Consider the following 22,137-nt stretch of genomic DNA (forward strand, 5'->3'; position numbering starts at 1 on the left):
TTATCTTTCTTTTCTCTAAATTGGAAATAAAGGTAATTTACTTGCAGAATTTTAGAGTACTAAATGAGATAGATAAGCTGCCTGGTACCTTGTAGATATCAGTAAAATGGCAGCTATTACTACAATATAACATGTCCTCAAAGTTTTCAGTAGAATAGAAACCTTAATGGGCAAAGACCGCTAAGGGATCACAGGTGCCTCTGGAAATAACACGAGAGGGTTTTGTCCTAAATAACCACATCCCTCATAAAAGAAAAAAAAAATGTGTGAACAACTGAGAATGAGGAGAGAGAAAGGAAGTACACAAGGAAAACAAAAGGTTGAGGAGGTGATACTGATTTCAGCTTTTGTATCCAATTTTTTGGAGGTTAAAAAATTTTTTCCTTAGCTGGGTGTGGTGGTGCAGGCCTGTAGTCCCGGCTATTTGGGAGGCTGAGGCAAGAGGATTGCTTGAGCCCAGGAATTCAAGTCCAGCTTGAATTCAAGTTCTTTTCTTTTCTTTTCTTTTTTTTAAGACAGAGTCTTGCTCTGTCGGCCAGGCTGGAGTGCAGTGGTGCAATCTCAGCTCACTGCAACCTCCGCCTCCCAGGTTCAAGCGATTCTCCTGCCTCAGCCTCCCGAGTAGCTGGGATTACAGGCGCCTGCCACCATGCCCGGATAATTTTTGTATTTTCAGTAGAGATGGGGTTTTGCCATGTTGGCCAGGCTGGTCTCGAACTCATGACCTCGTGATCTGCCTGCCTTGGCCTCCCAAAGTGCTAGGATTACAGGCAAGAGCCACTGCGCTGGCCTCAAGTTCTTTTCAATAAAAGAAAGAAATAGAAAAGACTGAAAACCTTTCCTTATATGTCTTAGAATATAAATAGATGTTTATTTATAATGATTATTTTTAGTAGTGGTGCTTTTTGTGTCACTTAATGGAAGACTACTTGTATTCATTTGAATAGGTAATTTATGTGACTGAAATTTTCCTTTCTTTTCTTTTTTTTTTGAGACGGAGTTTTGCTCTTGTTGCCCAGGTTGGAGTGCAGTGGCACGATCTTGGCTCACTGCAACCTCTGCTTCCTGGGTTCAAGCGATTCTCCTGCCTCTGCCTCCCGAGTAGTTGGGATTCCAGGCGCCTGCCCCAACACCCAGCTGATTTTTGTATTTTTAGTAGAGACGAGGTTTCACCATGTTGGCCAGGCTAGTCTCGAACTCCTGACCTCAGGTGATCCGCCCGTCTCGCCTCCCAAAGTGCTGGGATTATAGGTGTGAGCCACCGCGCCCAGCCTGTGACTGAAATTTTCAAAGGTATTTAGTAGCAAATCTCTTTCCTTCTGTTGTCCTTCCAGCCAACCAAGAACTGGAGGCAATCAGTGTCACCAAGTCAATCAATGTCACCAAGTGTTTTCTCACTTTACACAAATGGTGGCATAACATACACATCATTCTACAGCTTAAGGGTGTGTGTGTGTGTGTGTGTGTGTGTGTGTTTTAAAGCAATATTTTAGAGTTTGTCCCATGTCTGCAGGGGAAAAAATGTTCTCCCCTTTTTTGTTTCTGTTTTGGTTTTTTATTTGTTTTGGCAGCAGCTCAAGAATGTTATGTGGATATATAATGATTTATTCAACCTGGAAAATGCTGGGTTTTTTCCTATACAGGTAGAAATTTAAAAATTATTTTTAAATTTTGATTTATTTATTTATTTATTTTTGGTTTTGTTTCTTAGAGACAGGGTCTTGCTCTGTCACTCAGGCTGGAGTGCAGTGGCATGATCATGGCTCACTGCAGCCTTGAACTCCTGGCTTCAAGTGATCCTCCTGGAGCCTCAGCCTCCCAGAGCACTAGGATTACAGGTGTGAGCCACCATGCCTGACCAGAATTTTTTTTTACTGTTGCTTTTTTAAAAAGGTGGTCTTTGAAGTTTTTGTAAGAAATTATTGAAAAATACTTGCAGAATACTGCCAAATGTTTTATAATTCTGTGTCTGTAGCCCCTTAGCACAATGGAATTATAGAGCTTGAAGCACCATGGCATTCTCGTCCTACTTCTTCCTTTTATGACTGAGCAAACAGGACTCAGAGGATTAGAAGGTTTGCCAGGAGGGGCATAGCAATTCAGAGTCTTTGTTGTTGTTTTAGTTGGACAACTACTATATGAATACATTCTCTTTGTTTAAAAGAAAGACACATATTTCAAGTTAAAGTTAAAATTCCTTTTCAGCATCACTTCCAATCTGGATCTAATATAATCCTTTGTCCCCACAATCCCTGGAGGTAGTTTAATCCTTTTTCTTAGCATTTTTGTACTGTTAATATATACAGACTGAGAAAACACAGAGTTGTTTCCTAGATTGTTTATTGTTTTGCTTTTTTTTTTTTTTTTTAAAAAAACAGTCATTCTTCATGTGTTATTCCACAATATGCTTTTGTTAACTCAGGGATATGCCTTAGATCTTTCCACATTAACTGGTACCTAGAGCCTCATTTGGATGTGAGGCTCAAGGAATATGAGCCTCATACCAGTTAACGTGAGGCTCAAGGGTTATGAGCCTCATACCAGTTAATGTGGAAAGATCCAAGGCATCTCCTTTGAGGGACAGAAGAATTATAGAGCTTGAATTATAGAGCTTGAAGCACCATGAGGGATATCCCCTTGGGGGATATGCCTTGGATCTTTCCATATTAACTGGTACCTACCTCATTTTAACCCTAGGTTTCTATGGCTTAAGTAGATGGTTTCCAGTGCATGCATTCTCTGGGGGTGGATTCCGTTAAAGGAGAAGTAGTCATTTTAGGATGTCTTAGCATTTGAGTGAGTCAAGCTGAAGCTCACTCCTAGTGCCCTGTTCCCGCAGCATAGATGCATAGATGCACTCCTTTCCCAGCACTGTCCGCAGGAACTGGGATTGTCAGGCTTGTTAATGTTTGACCATCTGATGGGTAAAAAATGAGATCTTGTTGTTAAGGTTTTAATTCTCATTTCTCTAATTTCAAATATCTTTTCATATGTTCATGTCCATTTGTATATCCTATTCCCTGAAAAGAAAAACTATTTTTTTTTATATTTTTCTTCAGATTTTGTTTTTATGTAATAAGCATTTGTTTGTTAGGTGTACTGCCAATATATTCCTCCATCATGTTGCTTGTCTTTCATCTTTGCATGTGATGCTTTTGTTATATAGAAGTTTTATATTTTTTATGTAGCCAGGTTTATTGACCTTTTATCTTTATGACTTTTTTGCCTTTAATTTTGCTTTACATTGAGGTGTTTGTGTATCCACTGTTTTTCTTTTGAATGGTATGAGAAAGGGATTTAACTTAAAAAAAGTAATATAGCTAGGCATAGTGGCTCACACCTGTAATCTTAACACTTGGGGAGGCAGAAGCGGGAGGATTGCTTGAATCTAGGAGTTCAAGACCAGCTTGGGCAACATAGTAAGACCCTACCTCTGCAAAAAAAAAAAAAAATTTAAATTAGCCAAGCATGGTGGTGTGCACCTTTGGTCTCAACTACTCCTGATACCTAAAATTTCCACAGAAAAATTATTCTGTTTCTGGGCGGGGTGTGGTGGCTCACGCCTGTAATTCTAGCACTTTGGGAGGCCAAAGCGGGCAGATCACTTGAGGCCAGGAGTTGGAGACCAGCCTGGCCAACATGGTGAAACCCCATCTCTACTAAAACTACAAAAATTAGCCAGGCATGGTGGTGTGTGCCTGTAGTCCCAGCTACTTGGGAGGCTGAGGCAGGAGAATTGCTTGAACCTGGGAGGCGGAGGTTGTGGTGAGCCAAGATTACACCACTGCACTCCAGCCTGGTCAACAGAACAAGACCGTGTCTCAAAAAATAATAATAATTCTATTTCTGGACTTTGTATTTCCTCCCAGTGTTCTATTTGAATGTACATAAGCTAATGTACTGTTTTAATATAATGTACTGTAATGTAATGTACTATTTTAATGACCATACTCCCATACCCCTATGTATTTTTATATCAGATGGGGAAGTCTTCCTAATTTGTTCTTTTTATTTTTATTTTTTTGAGAGACAGGGTCTCAGTCTGTCACTCAGGCTGGAGTGCAATGGTGTGATAATAGCTCACTGCAACCTAGAACACCTGGGCTCTGGGGATCCTCCTGCCTCAGCTTCCCAAGTAGCTGGGACTACAGGCCTGGGACACCATGCCCAGCTAATTAAAATGATTTTTTTTTTGGTAGAGACAGGATCTCACTATGTTGCCCAGCCTGGTCTTGGACTCCTGGCCTCAAGTGATCCTCCCCTTCTCAGCCTCCCACGGTGTTGGGATTATAGCCATGAACCACCATGCCTAGCTTGTTCTTTTTAATTGTCTTGTCTCTTCTTGTACATTTATTCTTTGTATGAAAATAGATATCATCTCATTAAGTTTATTTTTAAAAATTGTATTAGAATTTTGCTTGGGACTGCATTGAATTGATAAATTTATTTCCATTTGGGCATTTTTGTACTGTGTCTCAAGGGTACTTTTTCCTTTCTTTTCATGAATAGTATTTCAATTTTATCCTCTCTATTCACAAAATTATTAAATATGCCCTTTTAAAATATGTGCTAATGTTTTCCATAATCATTTTTTGCTGCAGATTATAACTACACCAACCAAGGCCTACCAACTTCGTTCCCGACCAGTACCAAAATTAAGCCCTGAAATGGGAAGCTTTGGCTCTCTATACACTCAGAATTCTAGCATATTAGATAATGATATATTAAATGAGCCAGTTCCTCCTGAGATGAATGAACAAGCTTTTGAGGCCATTTCTGAAGAGCTTAGAACAGTGCAGGTAATGTTTTGTTCTAGAAAAAATAAATAACTGGACATCCATTTAAATACATTTGCTGTGTTATTTTAATTCCCTATAAGTTACAGTGTTCAAAAGTGCTTAGTATTAAAATCATATCTTTTTAAGTGTGGGTTTATAATCATTCCTAGATTGGAAATCAGCCCACTCTTGCTTTTTGTCTCTACTTTACAATCTTTAGCAAGTCATTCTCCATGGGTTTTTGTTCCTTAGTGTATAAAATGACCAGTTGGCCACTAGCTCCAAGTTCCAGAACTGGTTTATATAGCAAAGTGCTGTATCTGCTAAAAAAAGTTAAAAGAGGCCGGGTGCGGTGGCTCACGCCTGTAATCCCAGCACTTTGGGAGGCCGAGGCAGGCATATCACGTGAGATCAAGAGTTTGAGACTAGCCTGACCAACATGGTGAAACCCCGTCTCTACTAAATAGACAAAATTAGCCGGGTGTGGTGGTGCATGCCTGTAATCCCAGCTACTCGGGAGGCTGAGGCAGGAGAATTGCTTGAACCCGGGAGGCGGAGGTTGCAGTGAGCCGAGATCGCGCCACTGCACTCTAGCCTGGGCAACAAGAGTGAAACTCTGTCTCAAAAAAAAAGAAAGTTAAAAGAATCTTATTATAGATCAAATTTTGGACAGTTTTTAATATATTTGAAATAATGTGAAATTTGATTATTCCAGAATTTTTATGGTTTGTTAATTTTTTAAAAAGGTTTTCTACTGTCCAGTAAAACTTGGAGTGGGCCAGACCACCCCAAACCCCAGTATTTTGTCCTTTCCAGGCCATGGAGGTAACCGCTTGCAGCCCTGAGGAAGCTTCTTAGAAGTCTCAAGATGGCTCTGTCATGTAATCCAGGATTTTAATTTTAATCACTTCTTTCCTTTGTATTTCAAAGTGTCTACTTTAATGGACCACAAGTGTAAATCTGAAACATTAGCAATCATTTAGTATGTAACCTTTTGATGATGTTTTCTGGCTCCAAACAGGCCTTTGATACCTTTGTTCATATGAGGTTTTGAATTTGTTTTGTTTTGTTTTGTTGTCGCTTTAATGCAGACGAAATGGTGGAATGTTTGAGAATTCCATTAAAATAAATTTTGATGACTGAAGTTTTTGTGTTGCAGGAACAAATGAGTGCTCTTCAAGCCAAATTGGATGAAGAAGAGCATAAAAACCTAAAGCTTCAGCAGCATGTTGACAAACTGGAACATCATTCTACCCAAATGCAGGAGGTGAGACCAAGAGCACAGCCTCAAAAAATGTATGAAGTACCCTCAAATGTTACCTTGAGGAAACATCCTCAAGGATCCTCAAACATCCTTGAGTATGCATGAAACATATTCAGAGAGTATCACAGAAAGAAAATGTTGTCACACAGCCTTAGTGAAGGCTTATTTGAGCTGTATTCTCTACCTTGTTACTTAGCATGCTGCTCTGATAATGAGACAGGCATGCATAGTCTAAACCTGGCTGACTTAGTCAATAATGCAAATGGATCCCTTGCTATGTGTTTAGAAGAAACCAAGATGGACTGTCCATGTCTTCATAGTTGTTAATCATCTTTACTGTAGTTCATGGGGACAGCCAATTTTCTTCTGGTCAGAGACGTTAAAGCTAGACTTTAAAAACAGGGACAGGTTAATGGGGCCAGGCACGGTGGCTAACACCTGTAATCCCAGCACTTTGGGAAGCCAAGGCAGGTGGATCGTCTGAGGTCAAGAGATCAAGACCAGCCTGGCCAACGTGGTGAAACCCCGTCTCTACTAAAAATACAAAACTTAGCTGGACGTGGTGGCGTGGGTCTGTAGTCACAGCTACTCAGGAGGCTGAGGCAGGAGAATCACTTGAACCCAGGAGGCGGAGGTTGAAGTGAGCCGAGGTCGCGTCACTGCACTCCAGCCTGGGTGACAGAGCAAGACTCTGTCTCAAAAAAAAAAAAAGAAACAGGTTAATGATTTGGAGTGCATCTTAGCATGCCAGTATTCCTTTTCCAGTAAATTTATCTTTTTTCCCAAAGCTTTTCTCATCAGAAAGAATTGATTGGACCAAACAGCAGGAAGAGCTTCTCTCACAGTTGAATGTCCTTGAAAAGCAGCTTCAAGAGACTCAAACTAAAAATGACTGTAAGTTATTCTATCAGGAGCTTTGTGACTTGAAGGAATACTGTAACTCAATATCTTTTTACTTTTATTAATAAATGCTGTTCCTGTGTTTTTGGATGGTTGCTTTGTTGTTATTGTTTGTTTGGTAACCAGACTGCAGTTTGCATGCAGTGGTAAGTAACAGTAATATATAATAAAAGGTAAATTTCTCTATCATTGCCCACAAACAAATGATACAAATGTTTGCTTAAAGTTTTTTGTTGTTTGTTTGTTTTTGACACAGACTCTGGCTTTGTCACCCAGGCAGGAGTCCAGTGGCATGATCTTGGCTCACTGCAACCTCCACCTCCCGAGTTCAAGCGATTCCCCACCTCAGCCTCCTGAGTAGTAGCTGGGATTACAGGAGTGCATTACCATGCCTGGCTAATTTTTTTTTTTCTTTGGTCGTTTTTTTTGTTTTGTTTTGTTTGTTTTGTTTTTTTTTTTTGAGGTGGAGTCTTGCTTTGTCACCCAGGCTGGAGCGCAGTGGCGGGATCTCGGCGGCTCACTGCAATCTCCGGCTCCTGGGTTCAAGCAGTTCTCCTGTCTCCTCCCAAGTAGCTGGGATTATAGGTGTGCACCACCAAGCCCGGCTAATTTTAGTAGAGACACGGTTTCGCCATGTTGGCCAGGCTGGTCACGAACTCCTGACCTCAGGTGATCCACCCACCTCGGCCTCCCAAAGTGCTGGGATTACAGGCGTGAGCCACTGTGCCCAGCCTGCTTAAAGTTTTAGATAAGCTGCTTTGAAAATGAAGTGTCTTGAATTCATGAATGTTTTAATATTAACAAAGCGTAGGTTATATATTTGTATATGTTTGTAGATGTGGGAATATCATTTGATTCCCAATTTTTTCACTTTATTTTTCCCTTCATTAAAGTATTTGCAGTGGTTTGTAATAAAGCTAAAACAAAAAGAGATAGCCATTCTATTTTCTTTGAACTAAAAAGTTAACTAATACTATTTGCAGTTGTAGTTGTCTTAGAAGACCTGAAGTAGTTAACCCATGTTGGAAAGTTTAGGCAAATTTCCAAGGGATTTTCAATAACTAAGATGAGCTCACTCAAAATATGTTACATCTTTTAATTTTTTTTCTTATATTAAGAGTTTTGTTTGTTTGTTTGTTTTGAGACAGAGTCTCACTTTGTCACCCAGGCTGGAGTGCAGTGGGTGCAATCTCGGCTCACTGTAACCTCCAACTCCCAGGCTCAAGCGATCCTCCCACCTCAGCCTGCTGAGTAGATGGGACCACAGGTGCTCACCACCACAGCCAGCTAATTTTTTGTATTTTTGGTAGAGACAGGGTTTTGCCATGTTGCTCAGTCTGGTCTCGAACTCCTGACCTCAAGCATTTCGCCTGCCTCAGCCTCACAAAGTACTGGGATTATAGGCATAAGCCACTGTGTCTGCCCTTATATTAGGAGTTTTGAAGCACATTTTACAGGAGAAATCTAGCAAAGTCAAGTGACCTGTAAGTCAGGGACAGATGTTAATGCTTTCTATTTCAGTAGAAATTTACGAAAAACCATGTGCAAGGGAGAGGAAGAAAACAGAAATCTCAGTGCTGCTAGGTACCCGCCGCTTAATTCTTTAACATTTTTCCTTAAAATAGTCTCTTCGACTTGATTTTGCTAATTGTGGGAATAGTACCTATCAGATTTGTTTGTCTGCTTTAAGAAACCTATTGAGGATATGTTTTCTTTGTTTTTTAGTTTTGAAAAGTGAGGTACATGACCTGCGAGTAGTCCTTCATTCTGCTGACAAGGAGCTTTCTTCAGTGAAATTGGAATATAGTTCATTCAAAACGAGTCAGGAGAAAGAATTCAACAAACTTTCTGAAAGACACATGCATGTACAGCTTCAATTAGATAATCTCAGGTAGAGTTGTTCTTTTATGGTTTCAATTTGCCTGATTGGCTGTAACCTACGACTGTTTGAAGTTGGAAGTGTTATAAACTCAACTCAAAGCAGTTAGACAAATAAAAAAGATAATTTATTGGCTCCAATATTGGAAGCCCCAGAGGTGATTTTGGTTTCAGGAACAAACTAGTCTGAGTCTCAAGCAATATTGTCAGTGTTCTATCTCTCTCAGCTATGCTCTGTTCTATGTGTTGCTCTTATTCCCTCCTATTACTGAGGTCCTTCTTCTATGTGACAAGGAACAGATTGCCTCACACAGCTCCATATTTTGGTTCCCAGGATAAAAACCCCTGTAAAGAAATACTCTCTCCCAATAGCCATGTATTATCCCAGAGAAAATCTGAATTGGTTTTGCTTGAGTCATCTGCTCACCTTTGGACCAGTCACTTTACCAGGTTGGAGATGGCACTGGCCTGACATAGAGTAATGTGCCTGCTCTGGAGGGAAAGGTGTGCTCTTACTAGAAGAAAGGACAGTCAGTGTAAGGTAAACCAAAACCATAGTCTTCACTGCTGTGCACACTAACTCTACAAAGGCTGGCTGATTAGTCAAGTGCTGATATCTTGAAACAAATGTAATCTCACATCTAAATAGTTTATTCTTTGTTATTTACTGTTTCTTTTTTTCTTCTTGCTAATTTCAACCTTTTGTATAACATAACACTTTTTGATAATGTCTCCTGTGTCTATAGCCATAATTTAATAATGGACATGAATGTTATACTGTGAATGTGATGTGAATGTAACTGTTTGCTCTGGAAAAGCTACTAATAGGCAGCCTTGAGTTTAATTTTTGTAGATGTTACAAAGATTAAAATCTGTAGCTGTTGAGTGTTTTTTGGATATACAACCAGAAATTGAAAGCGAGGAAGAAAACTTGAGATCTGCAGGCCAGAGCCACCTATACATACATTTTTCTTTTTTTTTTTTAAAGATTCATTTCTATTTGTAAAATGAAAAAATGCATAATTATTACTAATGAAATACCGACAATAGTTTCATAAAAGAGAAAGTGATGACATTTGTAACCTTTCCTTGCCATATCTCTATCTCACTGAATGTTGAATAGCTTGAGTTTTAGGCAAAATCCCATATTTATCTGCTGCTGCTGCTTCTCCTTTTTAAAAATTTTTTTTTTATTTTACTTTAATTTCTAGGGTACATGTGCACAACGTGCAGGTTTGTTACATAGGTATACATGTGCCATGTTGCTTTGCTGTACCCATTAACTCATCATTTACATTAGGTATTCCTCCTAATGCTATTCCTCCCCCAGCCCCCCACCCCTTGACAGGCCCCGGTGTGTGATGTTCCCCACCCTGTGTCCAGGTGTTCTCATTGTTCAGTTCCCACCTATGAGTGAGAACATGAGGTGTTTGGTGTTCTGTCCTTGTGATAGTTTGCTGAGAATGATGGTTTCCAGCTTCATCCATGTCCCTGCAAAGGACATGAACTCATCCTTTTTTATGGCTGCATAGTATTCCATGTGTATATATGCCACATTTTCTAAATCTAGTCTATCATTGATGGACATTTGGGTTGGTTCCAAGTCTTTGCTATTGTGAATAGTGCCACAATAAACATATGTGTGCATGTGTCTTTATAGTAGCATGATTTATAATCCTTTGGGTATATACCAAGTAATGGGATCGGTGGCTCAAATGGTATTTCTAGTTCTAGATCCTTGAGGGATTGCCACACTGTCTTCCACAATGGTTGAACTAATTTATGCTCCCACCAACAGTGTAAAAGTGTTCCTATTTCTCCACATCCTCTCCAGCATCTTTTGTTCCCTGACTTTAATGATTGCCATTCTAACTGGTGTGAGATGGTGTCTCATTGTGGTTTTGATTTGCATTTATCTGATGACCAGTGATGATGAGCATTTTTTTCATGTGTCTGTTGGCTGCATAAATGTTTTTTTTTTGAGAAGTGTCTGTTCATATCCTTTGCCCACTTTTTGATGGGGTTGTTTGTTTTTTTCTTGTAAATTTGTTTAAGTTCTTTGTAGATTCTGGATATTAGCCCTTTGTCAGATGGGTAGATTGCAAAAATTTTCTCCCATTCTGTAGGTTGCCTGTTCACTCTGATGGTCGTTTCTTTTGCTGTGCAGAGGCTCTTTAGTTTAATTAGATCCCATTTGTCTATGTTGGCTTTTGTTGCCATTGCTTTTGGTGTTTTACTCATGAAGTCTTTACCCATGCCTGTGTCTTGAATGGTATTGCCTAGGTTTTCTTCTAGGGTTTTTATGGTTTTAGGTCCAACATTTAAGTCTTTAATCCATCTTGAATTAATTTTTGTATAAAGTGTAAGGAAGGGATCCAGTTTCAGCTTTCTACATATGGCTAGCCAGTTTTCCCAGCACCATTTATTAAACAGGAAACCCTTTCCCCATTTCTTGTTTTTCTCAGGTTTGTCAAAGATCAGATGGTTGTAGATGTGTGGTATTATTTCTGAGACCTATGTTCTGTTCCGTTGGTCTATATCTCTGTTTTGGTACCAGTACCGTGCTGTTTTGGTTACTGTAGCCTTGTAGTATAGTTTGAAGTCAGGTAGCGTGATGCCTCCAACTTTGTTCTTTTGGCTTAGGATTGTCTTGGCAATGCGGGCTCTTTTTTGGTTACATATGAACTTTAAAGTAGTTTTTTCCAATTCTGTGAAGAAAGTCATTGATAGCTTGATGGGGATGGCATTGAATCTATAAAATTATCTTGGGCAGTATGGCCATTTTTCACAATATTGATTCTTCCTACCCATGAGCATGGAATGTTCTTCCATTTGTTTGTGTCCTCTTTTATTTCGTTGAGCAGTGGTTTGTAGTTCTCCTTGAAGAGGTCCTTCACATCCCTTGTAAGTTGGATTCCTAGGTATTTTATTCTCTTTGTAGCAGCTGTGAATGGGAGTTCACTCATAATTTGGCTCTCCGTTTGTCTGTTACTGGTTTATAGGAATGCTTGTGATTTTTGCACATTGATTTTCTATCCTGAGACTTTGCTGAAGTTGCTTATCAGCTTAAGGAGATTTTGGGCTGAGATGATGGGGTTTTCTAAATATACAATCATGTCATCTGCAAACAGGGACAATTTGACTTCCCCTTTTCCTAATTGAATACACTTTATTTCTTTCTCTTGCCTGATTGCCCTGGCCAGAACTTCCAACACTATATTGAAGAGGAGTGGTAAGAGAGGGCATCCCTGTGTTGTGCCAGTTTTCAAAGGGAATGCTTCCAGTTTTTGTCCATTCAGTATGATATTGGCTGTGGGTTTGTCATAAATAGCTCTTATTATTTTGAGATACGTTCCATCAATATCTAGTTTATTGAGAGTTTTTAGCATGAAGTGCTGTTGAATTTTGTCGAAGGCCTTTTCTGCATCTATTGAGATAATCATGTGGTTTTTGTCATTGGTTCTGTTTATGTGATGGATTGCATTTATTGATTTGCGTATGTTGAACCAGCCTTGCATGCCATAGATACAGCCGACTTTATTGTGGTGGATAAGCTTTTTGATGTGCTGCTGGATTCAGTTTGCCAGTATTTTATTGAGGATTTTTGCATCGATGTTCATCAGGGATATTGATCTAAAATTCTCTTTTTTTGTTGTGTCTCTGCCAGGCTTTGGTATCAGGATGATGCTGGCCTCATAAAATGAGTTAGGGAGTATTCCCTCTTTTTCTATTGATTGGAATAGTTTCAGAAGGGATGGTACCAGCTCCTCTTTGTACCTCTGATAGAATTTGGCTGTGAATCCGTCTGGTCCTAGACTTTTTTTGGTTGCTAGGCTATTAATTATGGCCTCAATTTCAGAGCCTGTTATTGGTGTATTCAGAGATTCAGCTTCTTCCTGGTTTAGTCTTGGGAGGGTGTATGTGTCCAGGAATTCATCCATTTCTTCTAGATTTTCTAGTTTATTTGCGTAGAGGTGTTTATATTATTCTCTGATGGTAGTTTGTATTTCTGTGGGATAGGTGGTGATATCCCCTTTATCATTTTTTATTGCATCTATTTGATTCTTCTTTCTTTTCTTCTTTATTAGTCTTGCTAGCAGTCTTATCAATTTTGTTGATCTTTTCAAAAAACCAGCTCCTGGATTCATTAATTTTCTGAAGGGTTTTTTATGTCTCTATCTCCTTCAGTTCTGCTCTGATCTTAGTTATTTCCTGCCTTCTGCTAGCTTTTGAATTTGTTTGCTCTTGCTTCTCTAGTTCTTTTAATTGTGATGTTAGGGTGTCGATTTTAGATCTTTCCTGCTTTCTCCTGTGGGCATTCAGTGCTATGAATTTCCCTCTACACACTGCTTTGAATGTGTCCCAGAGATTCTGGTACGTTGTATCTTTGTTCCCATTGATTTCAAAGAACATCTTTATTTCTGCCTTCATTTCGTTATTTACCCAGTAGTCATTCAGGAGCAGGTTGTTCAGTTTCCATGTAGTGGTGCAGTTTTGAGTGAGTCTCTTAATCCTGAGATCTAATTTATTGCACTGTGGTCTAAGAGACAGTTTGTTGTGATTTCTGTTTTTTTTACATTTGCTGAGGAGTGCTTTACTTTTAACTATGTGGTCAATTTTGGAATAAGTGCAATGTGGTGCTGAGAAGAATGTATATTCTGTTGATTTGGGGTGGAGAGTTCTGTAGATGTCTATTAGGTCCGCTTGGTCCAGAGCTGAGTTCAAGTCCTGGATACCCTTGTTAACCTTCTGTCTCGTTGATCTGTCTAATATTGACAGTGGGGTGTTAAAGTCTCCCATTATTAATGTGTGGGAGTCTAAGTCTCTTTGTAGGTCCCTCAGGACTTGCTTTATGAATCTTGGTGCTCCTGTATTGGGTGCATATATATTTAGGATAGTTAGCTCTTTTTGTTGAATTGATCCCTTTATCATTATGTAATGGCCTTCTTTGTCTCTTTTGATCTTTGTTGGTTTAAAGTCTGTTTTATCAGAGACTAGGATTGCAATCCCTGCTTTTTTTTTGCTTTCCATTTGCTTGGTAGATCTTCCTCCATCCCTTTATTTTGAACCTATGTGTGTCTCTGCACATAAGATGGGTCTCCTGAATACAGCACACCAATGGGTCTTGACTATCCAATTTGCCAGTTGGTGTCTTTTAATTGGGGCATTTAGCCCATTTACATTTAAGGTTAATATTGTTATGTGTGAATTTGATCCTGTCATTATGATGTTAGCTGGTTATTTTGCTCGTTAGTTGATGCCGTTTCTTCCTAGCATCGATGGTCTTTACAATTTGGCATGTTTTTGCAGTGGCTGGTACTGGTTGTTCCTTTCCATTTTTAGTGCTTTCTTTAGGAGCTCTTGTAAGGCAGGCCTGATGGTGACAAAATCTCTCAGCATTTGCTTGTCTGTAAAGGATTTTATTTCTCCTTCACTTATGAATCTTAGTTTGGCTGGATATGAAATTCTGGGTTGAAAATTCTTTATTTAAGAATGTTGAATATTGCCCCCCACTCTCTTCTGGCTTGTAGAGTTTCTGCTGAGAGATCCGCTGTTAGTCTGATGGGCTTACCTTTGTGGGTAACCTGACCTTTCTCTCTGGCTGCCCTTAACATTTTTTCCTTCATTTCAACCTTGGTGAATCTGACAATTATGTGTCTTGGGGTTGCTCTTCTCGAGGAGTATATTTGTGGTATTCTCTGTTTTTCCTGAATTTGAATGTTGGCCTGCCTTGCTAGGTTGGGGAAGTTCTCCTGGATAATATCCTGAAGAGTGTTTTCCAACTTGGTTCCATTATCCCCATCACTTTCAGGTACACCAATCAAATGTAGATTTGGTCTTTTCACATAGTCCCATGTTTCTTGGAGGCTTTGTTCATTTCTTTTTACTCTCTTTTCTCTAAACTTCTCTTCTCGCTTTATTTCATTAATTTGATCTTCACTCAGTGATACCCTTTCTTCCACTTGATCGAATCAACTGTTGAAGCTTGTGCAGGTGTCATGAAGTTCTCATGCTCTGGTTTTCAGCCCCATCAGTTCATTTAAGGTCTTCTCTACACTGTTTATTCTAGTTAGCCATTCGTCTAATCTTTTTTCAAGGTTTTTAGCTTCCTTGCAATGGGTTTGAAGATGGTCCTTTAGCTTGTCGAAGTTTGTTATTACCGACCTTCTGAAGCCTACTTCTGTCAACTCGTCAAAGTTATTCTCGTCCAGCTTTGTTCTATTGCTGGCGAGGAGCTACAATCCTTTGGAGGAGAAGAGGCGCTCTAGTTTTTAGAATTTTCAGCTTTTCTCCTGTGGTTTCTCCCCATTTTTGTGGTTTTATCTACCTTTGGTCTTTGATATTGGTGACTGACAGATGGGGTTTTGGTATGGATGCCCTTTTTGTTGGTGTTGATGCTATTCCTTTCTGTTTGTTAGTTTTCCTTCTAACAGTCAGGTCCCTCAGCTGCAGCTCTGTTGGTGTTTGCTGGAGGCTCACTCCAGACCCTGTTTGCCTGGGTATCACCAGCGGAGGCTGCAGAACAGCAAATATTGCTGCCTGATCCTTCCTCTGGAAGCTTCGTCCCAGAGGGGCACCCACCTGTATGAGGTGTCAGTCGGCCCCTACTGGGAGGTTTATGCCAGTTAGGCTACACAGAGGTCAGGGACCCACTTGAGGAGGCAGTCTGTCCATTCTCAGTGCTCAAACACCGTGTTGGGAGAACCGCTGTACTCTTCAGAGCTATCAGACAGGGACGTTTAAGTCTGCAGAGGTTTCTGCTGCCTTTTGCTCAGCTATGCTCTGCCCCCAGAGGTGGAATCTATAGAGGCAGCCGGCCTTGCTGAGCTGTGGTGGGCTCCACCCAGTTCAAGCTTCCAGGCCGCTTTGTTTACCTACTCAAGCCTCAGCAATGGCGGATGGCCCTCCCCCTGCCAGGCTGCTGCCTCACAGGTCGATCTCAGACTGCTGTGCTAGCAGTGAGTGAGGCTCTGTGGGCGTGGGACCCACCGAGCTAGGTGCGGGATATAATCTTCTGGTGTGCCATTTGATAAGACCATTGGAAAAGCTCAGTATTATGGCAGAAGTGTCCCATTTTTCCAGGTACAGTCTGTCACGGCTTCCCTTGGCTAGGAAAGGGAAATTCCCTGACCCCTTGCGCTTCCTGGGTGAGGCGACGCCTGCCCTGCTTCAGCTTGCCCTCCGTGGTCTGCACCCACTGTCCAACCAGTCCCAGTGAGATGAACCAGGTACCTCGGTTGGAAATGTAAAAATCACCCATCTTCTGCATCGATCCCGCTGGGAGCTGCAGACTGCAGCTCTTCCTATTTGGCCATCTTGCCTAATTCACATACATTTTTCTTAGGCCTGCCCAGTGGCTAAAGAAAAATAAATGAACATAGCATTTTAAAAATTGAGTGTTTTCTTATAAAAATCTATATTTCAGCATTCTCTAGCAAAGTCATACTATTTGGTACCACTAGGCCCACATCCCTGCATGGCAGCCATCAGTTGCTGCAAAATTCACCCCTTTCTCTTTAGAGACAGAATGTGCTGTCTGGGTCAGCACAGCCTCCACCACCCTGTCCCATTTCCCCAGCACCAAGTCCACTTATCTAGCTGTCTGATTGGCCTGTAATCTATTTGAAGTGCAAGTGGTATAACCCAACTCAAATTAGTTAAACAAAATAGGTAATTTATTGATAACTTATCACAGGTGCACTGTTGCCTTCTCTTACCCTTAGCATTTGTTTTAACTTCTGAATCACTGGATCTAATAATCTTGGCCTCAACTCAAACTATTTTGTGTAATTTGTTTTTTTTTTTTTTTTGAGACGGAGTCTTGCTCTTTCGCCCAGGCTGGAGTGCAGTGGCCCGATTTCAGCTCACTGCAAGCTCCGCCTCCTGGGTTCACGCCATTCTCCTGCCTCAGCCTCCCGAGTAGCTGGGACTACAGGCGCCCGCCACCACGCCCGGCTAATTTTTTCTATTTTTAGTAGAGACGGGGTTTCACCGGTGTAATTTGTTTTGACGTCACTAATCTCATGGGATCTTAATTTCCTGATGTTTATATGTCAGAGTTGAACTACATCAAAAAATGTTAAGAATCCACTATATTTTGCTACGTACTTAAATTCTATTTTCATCATTAAATACTTCCTAGGTTTGTTTGTTTGTTTGTTTTTGAGACAGTGTCTCACTTTGTCAGCCAGGCTGGAGTGCAGTGGCATAAACATGGCTTACTGCAGCCTCAATATCCCGGGCTCAAGCTGTCCTCCTACCTCAGCTCCCCACATAGCTGGGACTACAGGCACATGCCAGTGCACCCAGCTAATTTTTGTATTTTTTGTAGAGACAGAGTTTCGCCATGTTGCCCAGGCTGTTTTCAAACCCCTGAGTTCAAGCAGTCCACCCACCTCAGCTTCCCAAAGTGCTGGGATTAGAGGCATGAGCCACTGTGCCCAGCCTCTTCCTAGCTTTTTAAATACACTGAACACAATTTAACCTTCTCAGTGTCTCCAGTTTAAGTACATCATTTACTGGGCTACTTATATTCCACTGTGGCCTTCAATGGTTGTTAAGTCCTGTGAATGAAACAGCATGACACTGCCATGTGTTTCTTGAATTATTTTGTCTACTTTATATATCTATATCTATATAGTTTATGCCATAAATACATAAATATGTTCCCCTTCCCTACCATCTATTGCCCATGTATCTGTCTTTAGCAATTGATTTATACCACTTTATGATTTGCTGCTTCTGCCCTGCTTTGAGTTAGTACAGCAGATATTCCATATATAATAACCTTCTGTACATAAGCTAGGACATCTGCTTTGGATGATCCAGAGGTCAGATTGATTGTGTGGTAGTTCTTGGCTGAGCTCTGGATTCTTGGAGGTGCTACAGCTTACTCAGGAGGGAAATAAGAGGATGAAAACCAAAAAAAGCAGTAGTTATCTTCCAAAAACATTTTCTCTCTTGCTCAAATCAAAGTCACATTGTCATCTTAATGTTCCTAGAGCTGAGAGGATGTATGAATAGTTGGAGTTGAGCTATCAATAAAACTTGGAAATTAACAGCCAGTGCCTGGCTTACGTGAGCGTTAGGTCTGGAAACCCCTAAATGAGTCTAATTACTATAAATTGCTCATCAATTAAGCATGTCTGGTTGAAGCCATGGAGAAAGAATGAGGAAGTGATGCTTGCAAGCTAATGCTCCCACTTGTCTTTTCTGTTCCTACCAAACTACTCTATGGTCCAGTGTGTCTCACATGTTTGTGCATCATGGACATTTCACACAGGTCCATAAGGAGCCTTATATCACTCGAGGCTTATGTGAGTTGGGAATGGGCTGTAGATGGGATAAATTGAACTGCAGATGATCTGATTAATAGAAATACATTAAATGTTTATTTACCATTTTAAAAATGTTTTCCTTATAAAGGTTAGAAAACGAAAAGCTGCTTGAGAGCAAAGCCTGCCTGCAGGATTCCTATGACAACTTACAAGAAATAATGAAATTTGAGATTGACCAACTTTCAAGAAACCTCCAAAACTTCAAAAAAGAAAATGAAACTCTGAAATCTGATCTGAATGTATGTTAAGAAGGGAGTTGGTAATTGGTGAATTTGTCCCGCATCTGTGACTGTCCTTTTGAGTGTAGGACAAGGACTGTCCTTTCCTCCTTCTTTGCTATACTTGCCCACAGTGCCTGCCACATAGAAGGTACTTGACATGTTCATTGACTATGCATTACTAGTAACAGTTACTTAAAATCTAATGTTGTCTTTTAGAATTTGATGGAGCTTCTTGAGGCAGAAAAAGAACGCAATAACAAATTATCATTACAGTTTGAAGAAGATAAAGAAAACAGTTCTAAGTGAGTGCTATTTATCTTTTCTACTAGCATACTAGAATATTGTTTAATACCACAGTCTTAATCTTGTTTTTTTTTTTATTGCCAATACCCTGTAAAGAGTTATTTTTTTAAAGCATTCCAAAAGCAACAGCAGGTTCTTTTGTATAAATGGCTATGTGGAGAAACTTAATTTTTCAAAACATGTAACAACTAGCTATAGTACTTTTAAATGAATAGCAATTGGTGGTAATCAGAACTCAGGGTCTTCTGTAAATAAATCACAGCAAATATATAATAAGATGACTTCTAACTCTTCCTTTTATTATTGGAAGGAGGAGACAGATTTTTATTTCTGTGTCTACAAATCTTTTTCTACCAGGAATGTCCCCTAACAGGAATGCTGCCATATTTCTTCCCTCTTTCCAGGTTCCTCTCCTTGGTAATCTCAGTGAATCTTTGGGCCTCGGTCACTAGGCTGAGAGTCACTCTAATGAGAAGAATTTGTTTATTCAGTAGGTACTTATGGAGTTCTTCCTATGAGGTCGATTTTCTTCTAGGCCCTGGTATACAGTGGTGAACGTAGAGCTTACATCCAGTTGAGAGACAAGCAATTGACATTTACTCATTTATTCAAACATTTATTGATATCCAACAAGCCAGGCACTGATCTGGTGAATGCCAGAACATTTAGAGTTGAAACAGTGAACAAAACATCCCTGTCCTCGTGGATTTTAACTTCTAGCACAGGGAGACAGGTAATAAACAAATACTATATGATATATGTTATATTTAGGAGTACTAAACACTCTGAGGAAAAACAGTCATGGCACAAAAATGGGTTCTCATTGAATAATTTTTGAAGAAATGGGTTCAAATTTCTGATCCCCCCTGGAAGGTAATGCCTGACACCAAGGGTGTGCCTAACAAAGTTCATTTGCACTTAATCTATTCTGTACTAACAGATTCAGTTCCTGTTTTCATTGAATGAAGTCAGGGGTAAAAGATAATTATTCTCTTCCAGAGAAATCTTAAAAGTTCTTGAGGCTGTACGTCAGGAGAAACAGAAAGAGACGGCCAAGTGTGAGCAGCAGGTAAATTTCCTGTTACTCTAACTCTAGTATTTGAAGTTTATAACTTTTATTCCTGATACCTAAAAGGCTTATTATAATGATTTCAGCTTGCAGATGTTGGAAATTAGTAAGAAAGAAATGGAATTTGGGACTGGTTCTATTATTTTTAATTTTATTTTTTTCTTCTTTTTTTAAGACAGTTTCTCACTCTGTCACCCAGGCTGCAGTGCAGTGGCGCAGTGATGGCTCACTGTAGCCTTGACTTCCCAAGCTCAGGTGATTTTCCCACCTCAGCCTCTCGAGTAGCTGGGACTATGGGCATGCACCACTATGCCTGGCTAAATTTTTGTATTTTTTATAGAGATGGGGTTTCACCATGTTGCCCAGGATCGAACTCCTGAGCTCAAGTGATCCACCCACCTTGGCCTCCCAAAGTGCTGAGATTACAGGCCTGAGCCACCGTGCCTGGCCTATTGTTTTTCGACTCTTGTTTTTCTAACTCCCAGAGGGTTACAATAATAATTTGTTGGTAGTCTCCTGGTAGACAGCACAAAATCACTGTCTTTCAACCCAATTTATCATTTTCAAGTATTACTCCTAGCATAGACTCTATAATATGAAAAGCTGCTTTCAACTTGTTTATCTGTGTATATGGTTAACTTTGCGATTTAATTATTCTTCTAAAAATATTTCTTTTTCACCATAGATGGCAAAAGTACAGAAACTAGAAGAGAGCTTGCTTGCTACTGAAAAAGTGATCAGTTCCCTGGAAAAGTCTAGAGATTCTGATAAGGTTGGTAGAGTTTGAAGCTACATCTCTCTGTGCATTTTCTTATAAATGCTAGTTTAACATTTTGTTCTCCTACCTCTTCTTGCACCTCCAGGGTGACCAATAGATAATATGAATATTTCTGTATGCAGTTAAGCCTTGTTCATCCTCCAAGGTTCCTAGAGAATGAGGTCTTCCACTTAATTTGCCATGTAACTTCAAGTACAAACTACTGTCACTTTGGATGGCAGTGTTTCTAAAACGCATCCTACCCTTTTATCTAGGATGCTGATATTAGTGTGACCCTTTCTTGTTGACTCTAAGTCCCATGATACAAATTTTCAAATTCCTGGTGTTGACTTTAACTAGAATAATAAGAATAGTATATATGTCCAAGTTTAAATTACGTATAAAATTCTTCTATGTCTAGCTCATATACATTCATAAAACCAAAACAAATGATTAAATGAAATATTATAGACTGGGCACAGTGGCTCACGCCTGTAATTCCAGCACTTTGGGAGGCCAAGGCAGGTGGATCACCTGAGGTGAGGAGTTTGAGACCAGCCTGACCAACATGGAGAAACCCCATCTCTACTAAAAGTACAAAATTAGCCAGGTGTGGTGGCACATGCCTGTAATCCTAGCTACTCAGGAGGCTGAGGCAGGAGAATTGCTTGAACCCGGGAGGTGGAGGTTGCAGTGAGCCAAGATCACACCATTGCACTCCAGTCTGGGCAACAAGAGCGAAACTCTGTCTCAAAAAAAAAATTATAAAGCCATTAAAATATAAATTGATGCCAGGCGCAGTGGCTCATGTCTGTAATCCCAGCACTTTGGGAGGCTGAGGCGGGTGGATCACGAGGTCAGAAGGTCGAGACCATCCTGGCTAACATGGTGAAACCCCGTCTCTACTAAAAATACAAAAAATTAGCTGGGCATGGTGGCAGGTGCCTGTAGTCCCAGCTACTCGAGAGGCTGAGGCAGGAGAATGGCATGAACCCGGGAGGTGGAGCTTGCAGTGAGCCGAGATCGCGCCACTGCACTCCAGCCTGGGCGACACAGCGAGACTCCATCTCGAAAAAAAATATATATATATATATATATATATATGTGTGTGTGTGTGTGTGTGTATGTATATATATTACATATGTATATATTATATATGTATATATTATATATGCATATATAATATATATGTGTATATATTATATATGCATATATAATATATATGTGTATATATTATATATGCATATATAATATATATGTGTATATATTATATATGCATATATAATATATATGTGTATATATTATATATGCATATATAATATATGCATATATATTATATGTATATATATGCATATATTATATATATGCATATATATTATATATTTATATATGCATATATATTATATATGCATATATATTATATGCATATATAATATATGTTATATATGCATATATAATATATATATGCATATATATTATATATGTATATATATTATATATGTATATATGTGTATACATTATATATGTATATATTATGTATATATAATATATGTATATATATAATATATGTGTATATATTATATATGTGTATATATTATATATGTGTATATATTATATATGTGTATATTG

The 22,137-nt window shown here is 39.5% G+C and overlaps 1 protein-coding gene across 6 annotated transcripts in view; it reads left to right on the forward strand.

Moving 5' to 3' along the window:
• Positions 1-22,137, forward strand: part of KIF15 (kinesin family member 15) — a 118,688-nt gene that overhangs the window by 52,830 nt on the left and 43,721 nt on the right. For all 6 annotated transcript variants that reach the window (XR_678921.5, XR_008546959.2, XR_010155579.1 and 3 more), the window contains exons 17-24: positions 4,602-4,799; positions 5,938-6,045; positions 6,831-6,936; positions 8,668-8,833; positions 18,247-18,397; positions 18,596-18,681; positions 19,682-19,751; positions 20,437-20,523. Coding sequence is in view for 2 of the 6 variants with exons in the window: in XM_516403.8 (XP_516403.5) it covers positions 4,602-4,799; positions 5,938-6,045; positions 6,831-6,936; positions 8,668-8,833; positions 18,247-18,397; positions 18,596-18,681; positions 19,682-19,751; positions 20,437-20,523 (972 nt within the window). In the remaining 4 variants the exon portion in view is untranslated. The remainder of the gene's footprint in view (positions 1-4,601; positions 4,800-5,937; positions 6,046-6,830; positions 6,937-8,667; positions 8,834-18,246; positions 18,398-18,595; positions 18,682-19,681; positions 19,752-20,436; positions 20,524-22,137) is intronic.

This window comes from Pan troglodytes, chromosome 2 (genome assembly GCF_028858775.2).
Source record: "Pan troglodytes isolate AG18354 chromosome 2, NHGRI_mPanTro3-v2.0_pri, whole genome shotgun sequence".
Lineage (NCBI taxonomy): Eukaryota > Metazoa > Chordata > Mammalia > Primates > Hominidae > Pan > Pan troglodytes.